At 38.0% G+C, this 14729-nt stretch overlaps 1 protein-coding gene across 1 annotated transcript in view; it reads right to left on the bottom strand.

The window, feature by feature from the left end:
• SIK3 (SIK family kinase 3) overlaps positions 1-14729 on the bottom strand; it is a gene marked incomplete at its 5' end in the record, with an annotated part of 242914 nt that overhangs the window by 73201 nt on the left and 154984 nt on the right. Inside the window, one exon of the mRNA XM_079708717.1 lies at positions 1838-1999. Coding sequence (XP_079564843.1) covers positions 1838-1999 — 162 coding nt within the window. The remainder of the gene's footprint in view (positions 1-1837; positions 2000-14729) is intronic.

The raw sequence follows: 14729 nt of genomic DNA, 5'->3' as shown, positions 1-14729 counted from the left end.
GATCCTCCCAGACCGGGGCACGAACCCGTGTCCCCTGCATCGGCAGGCAGACTCTCAACCACTGCGCCACCAGGGAAGCCCTGAGGGCTGTCTTTTAACTCACTACCCTAATCAAAAATCCAAAGAACCCTATAGTAACATTTGTGGTAGGTTGAATAACAGCCCTTCAAAGATATCCTTGTCCTAATCCATGGAATTTGTGGATGTGTTATCTTCTTTTGCAGATGTGGTTAGATTAAGGACCTTGAGCTGGAGAGACCATCATGGTTCATCCAGGAGGGCCCAATGTAATCACAAGGGTCCTTACAAGAGGGAAGTAAGAGGATCAGATTAGGAGTGGGAGATGTGACAATGGAAACAGGAGGTGGAAGTGTGATGTAAGGCCTGGAGCCAAGGAATGCAGGAGGCCTCCATGAGCTGAAAAAGGCAAGGAGATGAATCCTCCAAAGCCTCCAGATGGGACCAGTTCCACCAATACCTTGGTTTCAGCCCCACAGGATTCACTTCAGATTTCTGACCTCCAGAACTATAAGATAAACTTGTATTGTTTCAAGCCACTAAGTGTGTGGTAATTTGTTACAGCAACAATAGATAATTAACACATTTTATTATACTTTTAAGGACTGTGAAGCTTAGTAGGTGTTATTACCATTAATTTAATTGAAACTACAATGAATAATTACAAAAGAGGGTTTGAAATTGTCAGGCCTTTCCACCCTACCCACCCTTGTGAGAACTGTCAGCATCTAGAGAGCTTTAGAGAATATAAACCAGACGTAAGGGCAAAGGAAAAACATGATTTCATGTAAGATAAAGAAAGGATCTAATCCCTGTCTACTATGTATTGAGCAAATACAGAACTCAAAGAGCTTACAACTATAAAAGTTCTAATCAGCCCAACTTAGATAAACAAAAGGCTAGGTGACATTCCAAGGATGTAAAAGTAGAGCCTGGAAAGTGAGCAGAGTTATGTACACAAAAGAAACTGTCAGAAGAATCAACAACCTACAAGGGTACACATAGGTACTTTGACCTATAATATAATATAAATTTGAACTCTCAATTCCCACCCAGTTACGGAGGGAAATCTTCAGAATTGCTTCTTACCTAGGCTTTTCAAGACAGTTATATTCTAGCTAAAGTTCTGTTTTCTATATGAGATTCCAGTCCTTTTTTATCTGGAAGACGAGGGACATACAATGCAATACCAAAAACTGTCAGAAAACAAAAATGGTTTATTTTCATATTTATTGTTTCTATATAAACTGCAGTCACTTTCTTCTATCAATAGGTGGTGAGCTTGCATTGGTTAGGCAAATGCTGACAGTTTACTAAAATTGAAGTATGAGTAGAGTGAGGCAGTGAAAAGTGCTTTTTTAGGCACTGTCAGATGAGCAGATGAATGAAATTTGAGGATAAAAAGAGATGGACTGCCTTTAAACCACTGTAAGGTCTATTCTTCTTAAATGATCATAAAACCACAGTCTTAAGAATAAGCATGCTCTATATCAGCAGTGATACAAATCAACCTTCTCAAGTGAAGGTGAGAAGGCACACAATTTTATCAGTTTTTTTTTACTACTTTATTCTATATTTTATTCCTTATTTAAAAATTACTTTTTCTTCTTTCTTCCCAACCTAGTTGCATCCCAAACTACATGAAAAAAATAGCATCAATATATTTTGAAAGCTTATTAATTTTCAAGCCACACACACACAAAAAAATCCTTTTCATAATACTTCTTTCTGAATAGATGAAACAGATAATCCCTTGCTTTAAGAACCCTGAAGGAAAAGCTGCCTCACTCCTATTTCACATCCTCAGCATACTTCTCACCTGCTATTTTGATATTCAGATTGGCATCCAATAGCAAATTTTCAGCTTTTAGATCACGATGAACAATATTCCGACAGTGACAAAAATAGACAGCTGCGACAATCTGTTTGAACTTCCGACGGGCCTCCTTTTCTGCCATTCTGCCATGGGCCACCAGGTGGTCTGCAGTGAAGAAGAATACCGTCAGTTCTTGTTTGGGGACAGTGGTTTAATTTCAAAAGGTAGACAGAAGGAGTGACACAAGCGGGCCCAGCAAATGAATGAGTCAAAGAAGTAAAACAAGCAAATGGAAAACAATACACTTACAGTCCTGATTTGTATCTATAAAAATTCATTAGTAATGAGCACCCAAACTTCGTTAAGTATAAATCCCATTACACATACATATGCATAAGAATACACTTGCCCTACCATAAGGAAGGAAGAGCTGTGAGGGATGCACATAATGGTTTTCTTCAAGGATCGTAACACTCAACACCTTCCTGTGCATATCTCCGTTGCAAAAGATTACATATACACAGCAAACATGCACATGAAGATAAGTATCAGCAATATTTCCTGTGCTAAAGGGTGAGTCAAAAAGCAGAGTCACAATAATCAATCATTTTAGGAAAGAATAGACAGAAATTAGTCATTGCGGAGAGGGGAAAACCTGCTTTATATAGGATTCTGTTTAGGCTAATATCTCTTCTGCTTTCTCAAAGGTTTACAATTTGACATAAAAGTGTACTTATTTGGTGACTGTTCTCTGGAATGCACAGTAATATACCTGCATCTTTACATTTGCATTACATTGTGCTTACCAAATATTTTTAAAACTATGTTATTAATTTTTACAGATAACATCAATAGAAAACCAAGTGAAGTTTCTACCACTTTAAATGAAATAATTTCATTGGCTATGTCACTAACTAAGGTATAACAAAAGAATTTACATGTGATAAACTTTGTAATTCTATAAATCAGGCTATCCTCTATATTTAAAAAGGAATTGATTGACATATAATCAATGTCATAAGTTCTATAACATTTTTCTAATAGTGGAAGTAGGTTTATATTGAACCAATGATATATATATCCTTAACCCAGTTCTTCATCTGACAACATATACGGATCACGACAGCTGATGGGATTAGAAATGTCAGTGACACAGTTTGCTCTGTTTGAAATCTGTAATAGCTCATCAGCATTATCCTTAAATCAACTGATCCAGCTGGAAAAAAGACATATTTGCCATGATAAGCATCCTGAGATAGTGGGAAAGTGGAAAATTAGACAATATAAGTGTATTATTTTTTGTTTTTTAATAGTAGTTTCAGTAATACTACCCAATTGTTTTAGCACCATCTCCATCCCCCATGGGACCAGTCAGGTATATCTTTTCTTCATCACAAAGAAGAACTTTGAGATAAAACATATGCACCAGTAATGACTGACAAGATTAAGAACTTAGGACAAGAAATGGAGGGGGGTTGATTTGAAGAAGGGGGCAAAATGACAATCCATCCACATATCAGATTTTCAAATAATTCAAACTACATTCTGACCACAACAGACATTAAACTTTGGAGACCAAATACTATAGTAATTTTAAGAACAATGTTATAAGTAGTTTATTTAAATTATTAAGAAAGACCCCTCAAAGGAGTTGTTATAATTGTTAGCGTTATCAATGACCCACACATAAGATCTTTGAAGTGTTTCCCTCAGAAACAATCATTATTATGGCCAAGATCACCAATTTGGTAGAAAGAAAGAGAAAATAAGAAGTCTTTAGCTTAGATGTTAAAAGGACTAGGATACAGCTTCCTACAGGAGTTTAGAGGTGGTGATAAGTGAGCCCACACTCTGGTATGTTTAGGCTTCTGGTGAGATCTGTCAAATGAATTTCAAACAACACAAGGTCCCCAACTAGGGACAGGGAGTGAATACAAGCTGTTGAAGAACTGGACGTCCATCAGATGTGGACGCCATGCTCCACTTGAAGAGGCCATTCTCTCTAACAGTACCTGCTCCTTTGACCCATTATTTCTCTTCACCCAAGGCCTAATTATTCTAAAAATGTGCTTTAGCTGCTAAACCTTGTCTAATTAAAGAGCTTTGAAGAGACAGCTATTCTTGAGAAACACAAAAATAAACCCTTATGAAGGTTTACCATCAGAAGCTCATTTGGCCAAGCCACCCATTAATTAAAATGCCCAGGAGACATTCATCTGGCAGTAAACCAGAACACATCAAAGAGCTTCTTAAATACAACAGAATGATTAATTTAGCAATTACCAAAATAAGTGATTTTCTTTTATTAAAAAAACCTCTTTGTATTTTCTAAGTACTTTGTTTTCCTAAAATGATTGGAAAGTTCTCAAAAATGTTACATAGGCCAGGAGCTGGGAGAATGCAGCCTAGTTCTGTTTTATCTCTACAATGACACATTGGTTGTCCTTGGATGAATCATTTATACTGCCAATACTGCCACCTCTTGACCTGCTAAACAGAAATAAATTCTGTTACATGCTATGGCCAAAGAAAGAATAGCATATTTGGGAATAAACTGGTACTTTGACTAAGAGTTATCATATATGACATAATTTTAACTTTCAAAGACATTTAAAAAGCTATTTTTTAAAAAGGTCCGCTCATTACTACACAAACACTATTTCAGCATTTGGTTAATAGATCATAAGGATCTTTGTTCAGGATTCTGCAGTGCTTGAAAGTGATTATTATTATACACCAATTGTACTGTTACACGGTTCTGGTTACAAGGTATTTGTGATAGCACACTGGGTAAAATGGTTTAAACTATATAGTACTTTCCCTAAAGATACCTACAGTATCCCTGCAGCTAAGAATATAAAGAAGATACAGAATTTACTTTTTTAAAAAATGTGTTGTCTGCAAACGTCAGATGTTTCTTACTAGCCATTGTGTTTGATGTTTAAGTTCTCTCTTCTTTGGGAACGTTGTGCTCTTCCCCACATACAGGACCTTCATACTGGCTCAATGTCATTCAGACTTTAGCCTCTGCTTTTATTTTTGCCCATCTTATTACCACCACCACCACCCCCCGCCTCCAGCCCCTGTTAGTTTGCTTTCAGTGTAAACCTACAGGGTCTAGTGGGTGTGCCAGGAAGCCAGCAGCCTGCAGTGGTTTTTGGTCCCTGCTGAAATTGCCTTTCAGCTGCCTGCTGACAAATGGCTGCTTTATGTTCATGTGTACTCCATAGGCAGGCAGCAAAAATTCTTCAAGTTCAAATATGACATTTAACTTTCAGCGAAGAAACCCAGAGCAGTAGTAGCCCAGCCTGGACTTAACACAAAGTCACTGCATTTGAATACATACTGGGGTAATTTCAGAAGGCAAATGAAACAAATAGCTCCCCAGCCACTCAACATTCAAAGTAAAATACATTCTGCAACTTGTCAGGATAAACCCACTTGCAAGGAACTCTAAAGAGTTGTTCTGGACAGTTTAGTGAGCTAGTTCTCCAAAATACTGGGCGAGATGCCACCCATACCTCCAGTCCCAAACACCCCACCCTGTAACCATGACCCCAGCCCCCCATCCACACCCCTGAGTCTAGACAATCTTCACTCCATCACAGTAAGTCCCTTTTCACCATCAATTAACTACTACTCTATTTAGTTGCCATTATACCTCTGGGCAAATTTAAAGTTTTTCTCTATCACGGCTTCAACCATTTCAACCCAGACAAGGATGAGGTGACTCTCAATTAAAAGGAGAAAACGGTTCTCCTGTTTTCAAGCTCTTATCAAAAGTAAGGAGCCTGTGAAATAAAAACAAAACAAAACAACAACAAAAAAAGAAAAATGTAAGGAGTCTAAGTTCTCTTTCTCACTTTCCAATCACATAAATAACTTGGCACTGGATTTCTGTAACCTTTTTTATCTGTTCTTCCTTACAAAATCAAAAGTAGTTAGTGACACTAAGGGATTTATATACGTCATGAGGAGTATATTATTAGAAGCGGAGGGAATGAATTCTGAAGTTTCAAAAGTATTAGAGCACCAATGTTTATAAAGTTTGCTTCATAATTCACTGCTTTTTTCACAGTGAATTGCTTCAAATTCACTGTTTGTAATTTTGTCCCAATCTGACTCAGGAAGAAATATCTTGTGGTACAGTCAGATTCTAACCTTTCAAAGAGCAAAAATACACATAAGGCAGTCTTAACGTCCCTAGACCAGCCTTGCTGGAGTGTCAGAGGCATGCCACTAATAGGGTAGCGGTGGGAAGCCAACATTTCTTAAAATAAGTCACTTTCCCACTATAAACAGACAGTGTCTCCATTTGTCTGCTAAGTCTACAACATCTAAGATCCAAAACACTAGCTGAAAATGAACATACCCTGATAGCAGGTCAAGCAACAGGGCAGAAACTTTTCATTTTTCATGATGAAGAAATAACCCAGTCTAGAATGGGGAAAAGGCGGCTCATGTGTTAAGCTTAGGTGGCTACCTGGAAAGATTTGTGCCAATTCCAAGCTAACCACAGCTAGCAGAGTTCTTTGCTTTGCCACTCGGTTCTATCATTTCTTCTTTCTACACTCATGGAAACGACTTCCTGTTTATCAAACAAATGCTTCTTTCCAAAAGAGTCAGGGCGAGGCCAAGATAACTCAGCTTCCTGGGAGAAGGTTAACAAGAGTGCACTCAAATGTCACACTGTCCCTAACCCTCGGAGGCCCCAAGCTGCTAAGGACTAGAGGAAGAGGCCTTGTTATTTGGTTTTCCTTGCCAAGATTCCAGCTACCTCATACCAGGCTTCTTTACTTGTTGCTGCTGCTGGTTACCATCTCTTTTCTTCATCCTTCCAGGGGTCCAGGCCAAAAACCTTGCTGTCGTCTTTCATCCTCTTTCTTCCACACCCCACATCCAATCCATCAGCAGAGTTTAGAAACTCTGCTGTCAAAATACATCCAGAATTCAACTATTCCTCACCCTTATCCCCACCCCACTCTAGTGCCACCAACCTAGTCCAATAGCCATTATCTCCGTCCGGGTTTACTGCAGTAACCTTAGAATAAACTCCTAACCAGTATCCCTGATTCTGCCCTTGGCTCGCTGCGAGCTACTCTCAGAATGACAGCCAAAGTAAGAAGTCTTTTTTTTTTTTTTAACTTTTTTCTTTTGAAATAATTACAGATTCACAGGAAGCTGCAGAGATAGTACAGAGAGATCCCATGTACCCTTCACCCAGTTTCCCCCAACAGTTAAATCTTACATAATTATAGAACAATATCAAAACCCAGAACTTGACATGGGTACAATATGTGTATGTCACTTTATCACATGTATAGATGTGTGGAACTACCACTGCAATCAAGATACAGAATTATGTGGAGTTACTCAGTACTGAGTATTCTTGCAGGCATAAAAACAAAATGCCCACTATTACTTTTTTCTGTCTATCAAGTATTAAACTTTTTCCTTCAGCGTTCTGAGAAAACACAATTTCTTTCTGATTCACTTACAGTCACAAGATATGCTTTAGTTCTAAAAGTTTTAAGCTAGAACTATTTCTATTTTTTTCCTATGCCTTCTTACTCATACAAAAGAGCTTTGCATGTGACCGATGCTTAATAATTACAGATTAACTCAGGGAATATCCATCAGAGGAAAGACTATATATATATATTTTTTTTACTCTTCATCTTGCCACTAACAAAGTTTGTAAACTAAGCATGGTTTATGTTAAGGCTTTATAAAAAACAACATGCTATTCTTTTGATACAAAGTCTGTTTACATTAATGTATAAAGGAGGATTTGTTTTCTTATAGTTTCTTAAAAAAATACTTCTAGACTAAGTATAAGCCCAGGTAGCCTATGAAATAGGATCCCGTATATTCTTAAAGGCCTTTCAAGAATGTTATTCACACTTCTCAGATATAGTGCAAATGTTTCTCGTGCTACACCAATATACTAGCAAAGGTGGGTTAGCTAATTTTGTAATACAGAGATTCTTCCCTGATTCCTAGTATAATCTGCAGGTTCCAAATCCAGCTCATTCTTTCTCTGAAGCTTTCCCTAACCTACTCATCTACTCTAGAAGAACTGGTCCATAATTTGTATCTAATGGCATTTAGCATATACACCTCTGTAACATCACTGAACAAGTGAACAACTGTATTACAGTTGTTTCTTAACATGTGTATATCCCTCTCTAGACCAGGGATTCTTAGTCCATGGATGGATTTCCATCCATGAATCCTGTAAAGTAAAGGAAAATATGGAGAGTGTGCTTCCATTTGTGTAGTAAGGAAGAGGAAATACAAATATGTATGTGGGTGTATGTATGTATATTTAATTTATATTTTCTAAAGGAAGTAATATTAAGTGAGAAACTTCTTAAAATGGTTACTTATAAGGGAATGGAAAAGGGGTGGAAGCTAGAATTTCCTGAACGTACCTTATTTTATAGTTTTAGTCCTGAAAACATGTAATGCCTTAAATAACTTACACAATTCAGAATTGAGTCAAAGAGAAGAAAAATTTCTAAAAATTGAAAGCAAATTGGAAAAAGAAAAGAACGTAACTCTGAGTTAAGTTGTGACACAACCAGAAAATAATTTTTTTAAGTGACAATTGAACGCAGTATTTTGCCTATGCATCTTTTTCTTTTCTTTCTTTTCTTGTTTTTTTGCGGTACACGGGCCTCTCACTGTTGCGGCCTCTCCCGTTGCGGAGCACAGGCGCCGGACGCACAGGCTCAGCGGCCATGGCTCACGGGCCCAGCTGCTCCGCGGCATGTGGGATCTTCCCGGACCGGGGCATGAAACCGTGTCCCCTGCATCGCCAGGCAGACTCTCAACCACTGCACCACCAGGGAAGCCCGCCTATGCATCTTTAATGGGCTATATCTTGAGGACAAAAAGAACCAGTAGTCTCTTTAATATTTGTAATAATATTGGTATTACTTTGAGTCAGTCTTGCCCTCACTCTCATATTAAATATGTAATTACGTTAAAGTCATTTGAAACCACAAATTTTCAGCATAAGAGAAATGAGACATAAATACATAATATTCAGGAAGTAGAAACACTGAAATCTTAACTTTCAATTGGAATGTTAGTACAAACTTGTATTTTACTTTTCTCTCTATAAAAACCACACATTTGCTACCTCTGTGCCCTAAACAGGCCTCTAAGCAATGACAACCCAGTAGTAATATAAGCATCCCTAGGGGACAGGCTGAAGGAACCAGAGCTCCCAGGAGAAATGTTTGATTCCAGGTCTGAGACAGGAAGTCTTCAAGATAAGCCTGGAACATCTTACCTAAAAGCAAGGAAGCTATTAAAGACTAATGGGATCAGGGACTTCCCTGGTAGCACAGTGGTTAAGAATCCGCCTGCCAATGCAGGGGACACAGGTTTGAGCCCTGGTCCGGGAAGATCCCACGTGCCTCAGCGCAACTAAGCCCATGTGCCACAACTACTGAGCCTGCAGTCTAGAGCCTGCGAGCCACAACTACTGAGCCTGAGTGCCACAACTACTGAGCCCGCATGCCTAAAGCCCGTGCTCCACAACAAGAGAAGCCACCGCAGTGAGAAGGCTGTGCACTGCAACGAAGAGTAGCCCCCTATCGCCGCAACTAGAGAAAGCCCATGTGCAGCAACAAAGACCCAAGGCAGCCAAAAATAAATTAATTTTTAAAAAAGAAAGAAAGAGGGCTTCCCTGGTGGCGCAGTGGTTGAGAGCCCTCCTGCCAATGCAGGGGACACGGGTTCGTGCCCCGGGAAGATCCCACATGCCACGGAGTGGCTGGGCCCGTGAGCCATGGCCGCTGAGCCTGCACGTCCGGAGATTTTGCTCCGCAACGGGAGAGGCCACACCAGTGAGAGGCCAGCGTACCGCAAAAAAAAAAAAAAAAAAAGAAAGATATAAAGGAAGAAAGCTATGTGCAAACACACAGCTTTAAAAAAAAGACTATTGGGATCATGTCAAAAGAACACAGGAGTCAACTTAAAGAGGCTTCCGCTAGCTAAGTGGAGTAATTTGAGCATCAAAAGAGTAATAACTCAATGGACTGAAACACTTCAAACATGTTAAAATCTGTAAGTTCATAATGATATTACAAAATAAACAAATAAAATCAACTTCATTGGTCACCACTGGTGATTGCTAGGGTACCAGTTCATTATTCTGAAATTTAATACATAATGAAAAAGAATCAAGTATTTATTTTGCCTTTATTGTAGTTTCTAAATAGTTTATAGGCAAAGTTCTTTACAGAAGAATTAGAGCTAATAAATGCAGAAAGAATGAGAGAATTAAAAAATCACCATTTTGCAACTTCTAATGAAGTAATGTATTTATTAGGCAACTAAATAAAAAGAGTGGCTAAAACATTTGATCAAAAGTGGATGAGAAACTTTATAAAAACTTTATGAAACTTTATACATCACTAAAAGTGGTGAAATCGGACATTATACAAATCCTGAAATGATGCAACAGTTAGACTATGATGTATTCCTCTCCCCGACCCCACCAAGGTGACCCTTATTTAACCAAACCACGTTACAATAGAAATAGTGAGCCAGAGACAACATGCTGAATGATGCAATAAGGATCCAAATCCAGAATGTGGGAAATTTTACAAGATGATCCAGTTTCTTCAACAAATAAATGGCATAGGAAAAAAAAAAAAGTGTGTGATGGCAGGAGAGAGAAGGGGTTGCTATAAAGCATAAAAAATTTAAGATACTTATCAACTCTGGATGTCTGGACTTCGTTGCATCATGATATGAATAAACTATAAATAGATGTTTTGAGACAATTGGAGAAAGCTACGAAACATGGCCTGCCTATTAGTTAATTTTGTTGGCTTTAAGAATGGTATTATAGACTTTAGTTGATTATGAAGGATTAGCTGATACTGGATTTACTCTCCCACTTTAACCAACTGTAAAATTTGGACTGTTTGCAGACATTGGGCAATAACCAACAAAAGGTTATGATTCTTCAGAGGAAGAAAGCACAAGAGTTGAGCCCCATACTCACCCCAAACCACAACCTATGAAAACAGATCAGAGTTAGGGGCTGGTAAGGCAGTTAGAATTTGGGTGGCAGGAGAGCAGAGAAGGAGAGAGAAGCAGAGGAGGAACATCAAAAGTTACAAAAGAAATTCTGATGAGGTCTTGGACAACTCTCAAACTAGATATGAGCAAAAGTAAGACTATAAAAGGCCTAGCGTTAAAAAGTTGCTGGGGGGCTTCCCTGGTGGCGCAGTGGTTAAGAATCCGCCTGCCAATGCAGGGGACACGGGTTCGAGCCCTGGTCCAGGAAGATCCCACATGCCACAGAGCAACTAAGCCCGTGCGCCACAACTACTGAGCCTGCGCTCTAGAGCCTGCGAGCCACAACTACTGAGCCCATGTGCCACAACTACTGAAGCCCACGCGCCTACAGCCCGTGCTCCACAACAAGAGAAGCCACCACAATGAGAAGTCCACGCAACACAACGAAGAGTAGCCGCTGTTCGCGGCAACAAAGACCCAATGCAGCCAAAAATAAATAAATAAATTTATTAAAAAAAAAAAAGTTGCTGGGAAGATGAAAGCTAAAGAGAAAATTTTAGAGATTATACAGTGCACAGGGGAGATACAGCTTACAAGGCAAGACCCTGGTGAATATTCTACATACTCAGTGGAGAGCCCAGAGGACAACACTCTGGGAGTAAGGGCTGTGCCATGGGAGTAAGGGCAAAACTAAAACAGAACCAACATAACAATGCCTAAAACTAATAAGCCTCAGCATGATCAAGTTGATCCATCATAATTCAACCTCCTGCCAGAACAAACTCAACACTGTAGAAGAGAACATAATCCAGAGTCTTTATAACGTGTCACTCTTAATACCCAGTATACAACAAAAAAATTACTAGACATGGGAAGAAGTAGGAAAAATGACCAATAATCAAGAGTTTAACGTCAACAGAAGCAGAACCAAAGATGACTTGGATATTGGAGTTAGCAGGCAAGGACTTCAAAAATGACTGTGATTAATACGTTAAAGAAAACACAGGGAAAGATGTACAAAAAGGATAAGGTGGAACATGTCAAAGGAGAATCAGTCTCTAAAATATATATAATTTATAGGGACTCCCCTGGTGGCGCAGTGGTTAAGAATCCGCCTGCCAATGCAGGGGACACAGGTTCGAGCCCTGGTCTGGGAAGATCCCACATGCCGCGGAGCAACTAAGCCCATGTACCACAACTACTGAGCCTGCGCTCTAAAGCCCGAGAGCCACAACTACTGAGCCCGCATGCCACAACTACTGAAGCCCGTGCGGCTAGAGCCTGTGCTCCACAACAAGAGAAGCCACTGCAGTGAGAAGCCTCTGCACCGCAACTAAGAGTAGCCCCCACTTGCCGCAACTAGAGAAAACCCGTGCGCAGCAACGAAGACCCAACACAGCCAAAAATAAATAAATAAATTTTTAAAAAATATATAATTTATAAACATATTCTAAAATGGCAAAACACCCGAAATTGAGAACTTATTGGATAGGTTCAACAGCTGGCACAGCAAAAGACAGGATTAGTGACCTTGAAATAAATATTATTGTTAAGTTTTTTAAAATCCTTATATGCAAGAGAAAATATTAAGTATTTATATGTGAAATGATATGATTTCTTGATTTGCTTTAAAATACTTATAACCAAAAAAAAGTTGGGGGAAAGGATGAAACAAAACCAGCAAAATATTGATAACTATCAAAACTAGGAGATGAGTACATCAGAGTTTATTATACTATTCTCTTTCCTCTTACATATATTTAAAAATGCCTATAAAAAGAAGTTTTTAAAAATGAAATCTATCATTTGCACACCTATTTTCATAACAGCATTATGTGCAATAGCCGAAAGGTAGAAACAACCCATGTATCTATCCATCCACAGATGGATTTAAAAAATGTAGTATGTACATACAATGGAATATTACTCAGCTTTAAAAAAGAAGGAAATTCTGACATGTGCAACAACATGGATGAAGCTTGAGGACTTTATGCTAAGTAAAATAAGCCAGTCGCAACAGGACAAATACTGTATGATTTCACTTATATGAGGTACCTGGAGTAGTCAAACTGAGAGAAAGAACACAGAATGGTAGTTGCCAAGGGATGCGAGAAAGGTAAATGGGGAGTTGTTATTTAGTGGGTACAGAGTTTCAGTTTTGCAAGATGAAAAGAGTTCTGTAGATGGATGGTGGTGATAATGCGAAATAATTAACACCACTGAACTATATACTTAAAAATGGTTACAACAGTAAATTTTATGTTATGTGTATTTTACCACAGTTTTTTAAAAAAAACAAAATCTCTCTCTCTCTCTCTCCCTCTCCCCCTCCCTACCCCTCATGCACACACACACAGACACCAGCCCAGAAAATATCTTCAAGATATCAAAGTTTGAAGGCACACTGAAATAAAGTGCACTAATTCCAAAAAATGAGCTAAAAATCTCTTTATATGTCAAATATTTTAAAATATTATGACTAAAATATATTTTTCTAAAGTTTCACTTTGTCAGAAAAGACTTCATTTTCCAAAGACTTCATTTCCATTTAAAAAAAAAACAGTTCAGAAAACCCTCAGAAAAAATATTAATACAGGAGCCAGGTAAAAATATTCCTTTTGCTCATTCTCTGGGGCATTCATTTTTACGTCATGATAGAACCAACAGGATGGTCAGACAACCATGAATTGATATCTGGCAGTAAAGTGAGGTCATCAAACTGTAAGTTTCTAAGCACTAAACACAGGTGGCTTCCTCATATACCTTGGGCAGGTTACAAACATAAATGCTAAAGTCATGTCTGATATTGAGAAAATAAAACCAAAAAATGAAGAATAATGAATGGGAAATTATTTAGGGAAGGAGACGGAAGTAAATTGTTTTAATTTAGGATGACTGAATGAAATTCAGTGATACAGTTATTTGCTTCTGTCAGTAAAGCCTTAGAAAACAGCTAGTTCTTGTAGCCAAAGGGAGTAAATAATTTAGTGAGAAAACAGTATTTTAGTTATAAAAATATATAGAATGTCATGAGGATTAAATAAGAAAAGCATGTTACAACAACAACAAAACACCACCCAAAACACAGTAGTGTGTTCAAATAAACAAATGTGATAGTGTTCTCAAACATTTAGGAGGTTGAAAGATAACATACGTAACACTTAACACAATATCTGGTACAGGATGGTTATACAATTTAGTCTTTTCCATTCTCTGCTCTGTGAGTCTGAGGGTCCCATAGCATAAATAAACGGCTTTGCGAGAAGTTCTGGGTTCCATACATGTTGACACCTTTAGGAAATATCATTTTTAAGGCACTGAGAATGTCCATAATAAATCATACACACTTCAACACAGTACTGTTAAGTTAATAAATTATTTTAAATGCTCATGAGTTCTGCGTGGTATTCAGGAAACTTTTCTTGATAAAGTGCTGGATTTATAACTTCATAGTCTCAAACAGGAAGTTTGGGGATATATATCTAAAGAAATCATACTGTGGAAGTTTTAAATTATGAGTTTAGTGGTTTACAGAACTAACCAGTTTCTCAATTCTGTTTATAAAATTAAACAAACCCACACTGTCATGGCTGCCCCTTTATAATACAGTGTCAAATAATCATTTCAATAAATCAACTGAATGAATAATAAATTCTCATTCAATAATCATTTATTGAAGCCTATTACATTGCTTAGAATTCATAATCTTTAATGTCTTCCTCTGCAGTTATCCAGAAAACAAAAAGGTGTTTTCCTCCCATGTCAAAAACTCATTTAACTAAAATATGTTATGGAATAACATGAAAATTCCATGCTTGACTTCGTTATACTTCACTGTGATACAATGAAATAA

The sequence above is a fragment of the Hyperoodon ampullatus genome (genome assembly GCF_949752795.1).
Source record: "Hyperoodon ampullatus genome assembly, chromosome: 7".
NCBI lineage: Eukaryota > Metazoa > Chordata > Mammalia > Artiodactyla > Ziphiidae > Hyperoodon > Hyperoodon ampullatus.
The sequence above is the reverse complement of the archived record's forward strand: the minus strand, read 5'-3'. Positions and strand labels throughout refer to the sequence as shown.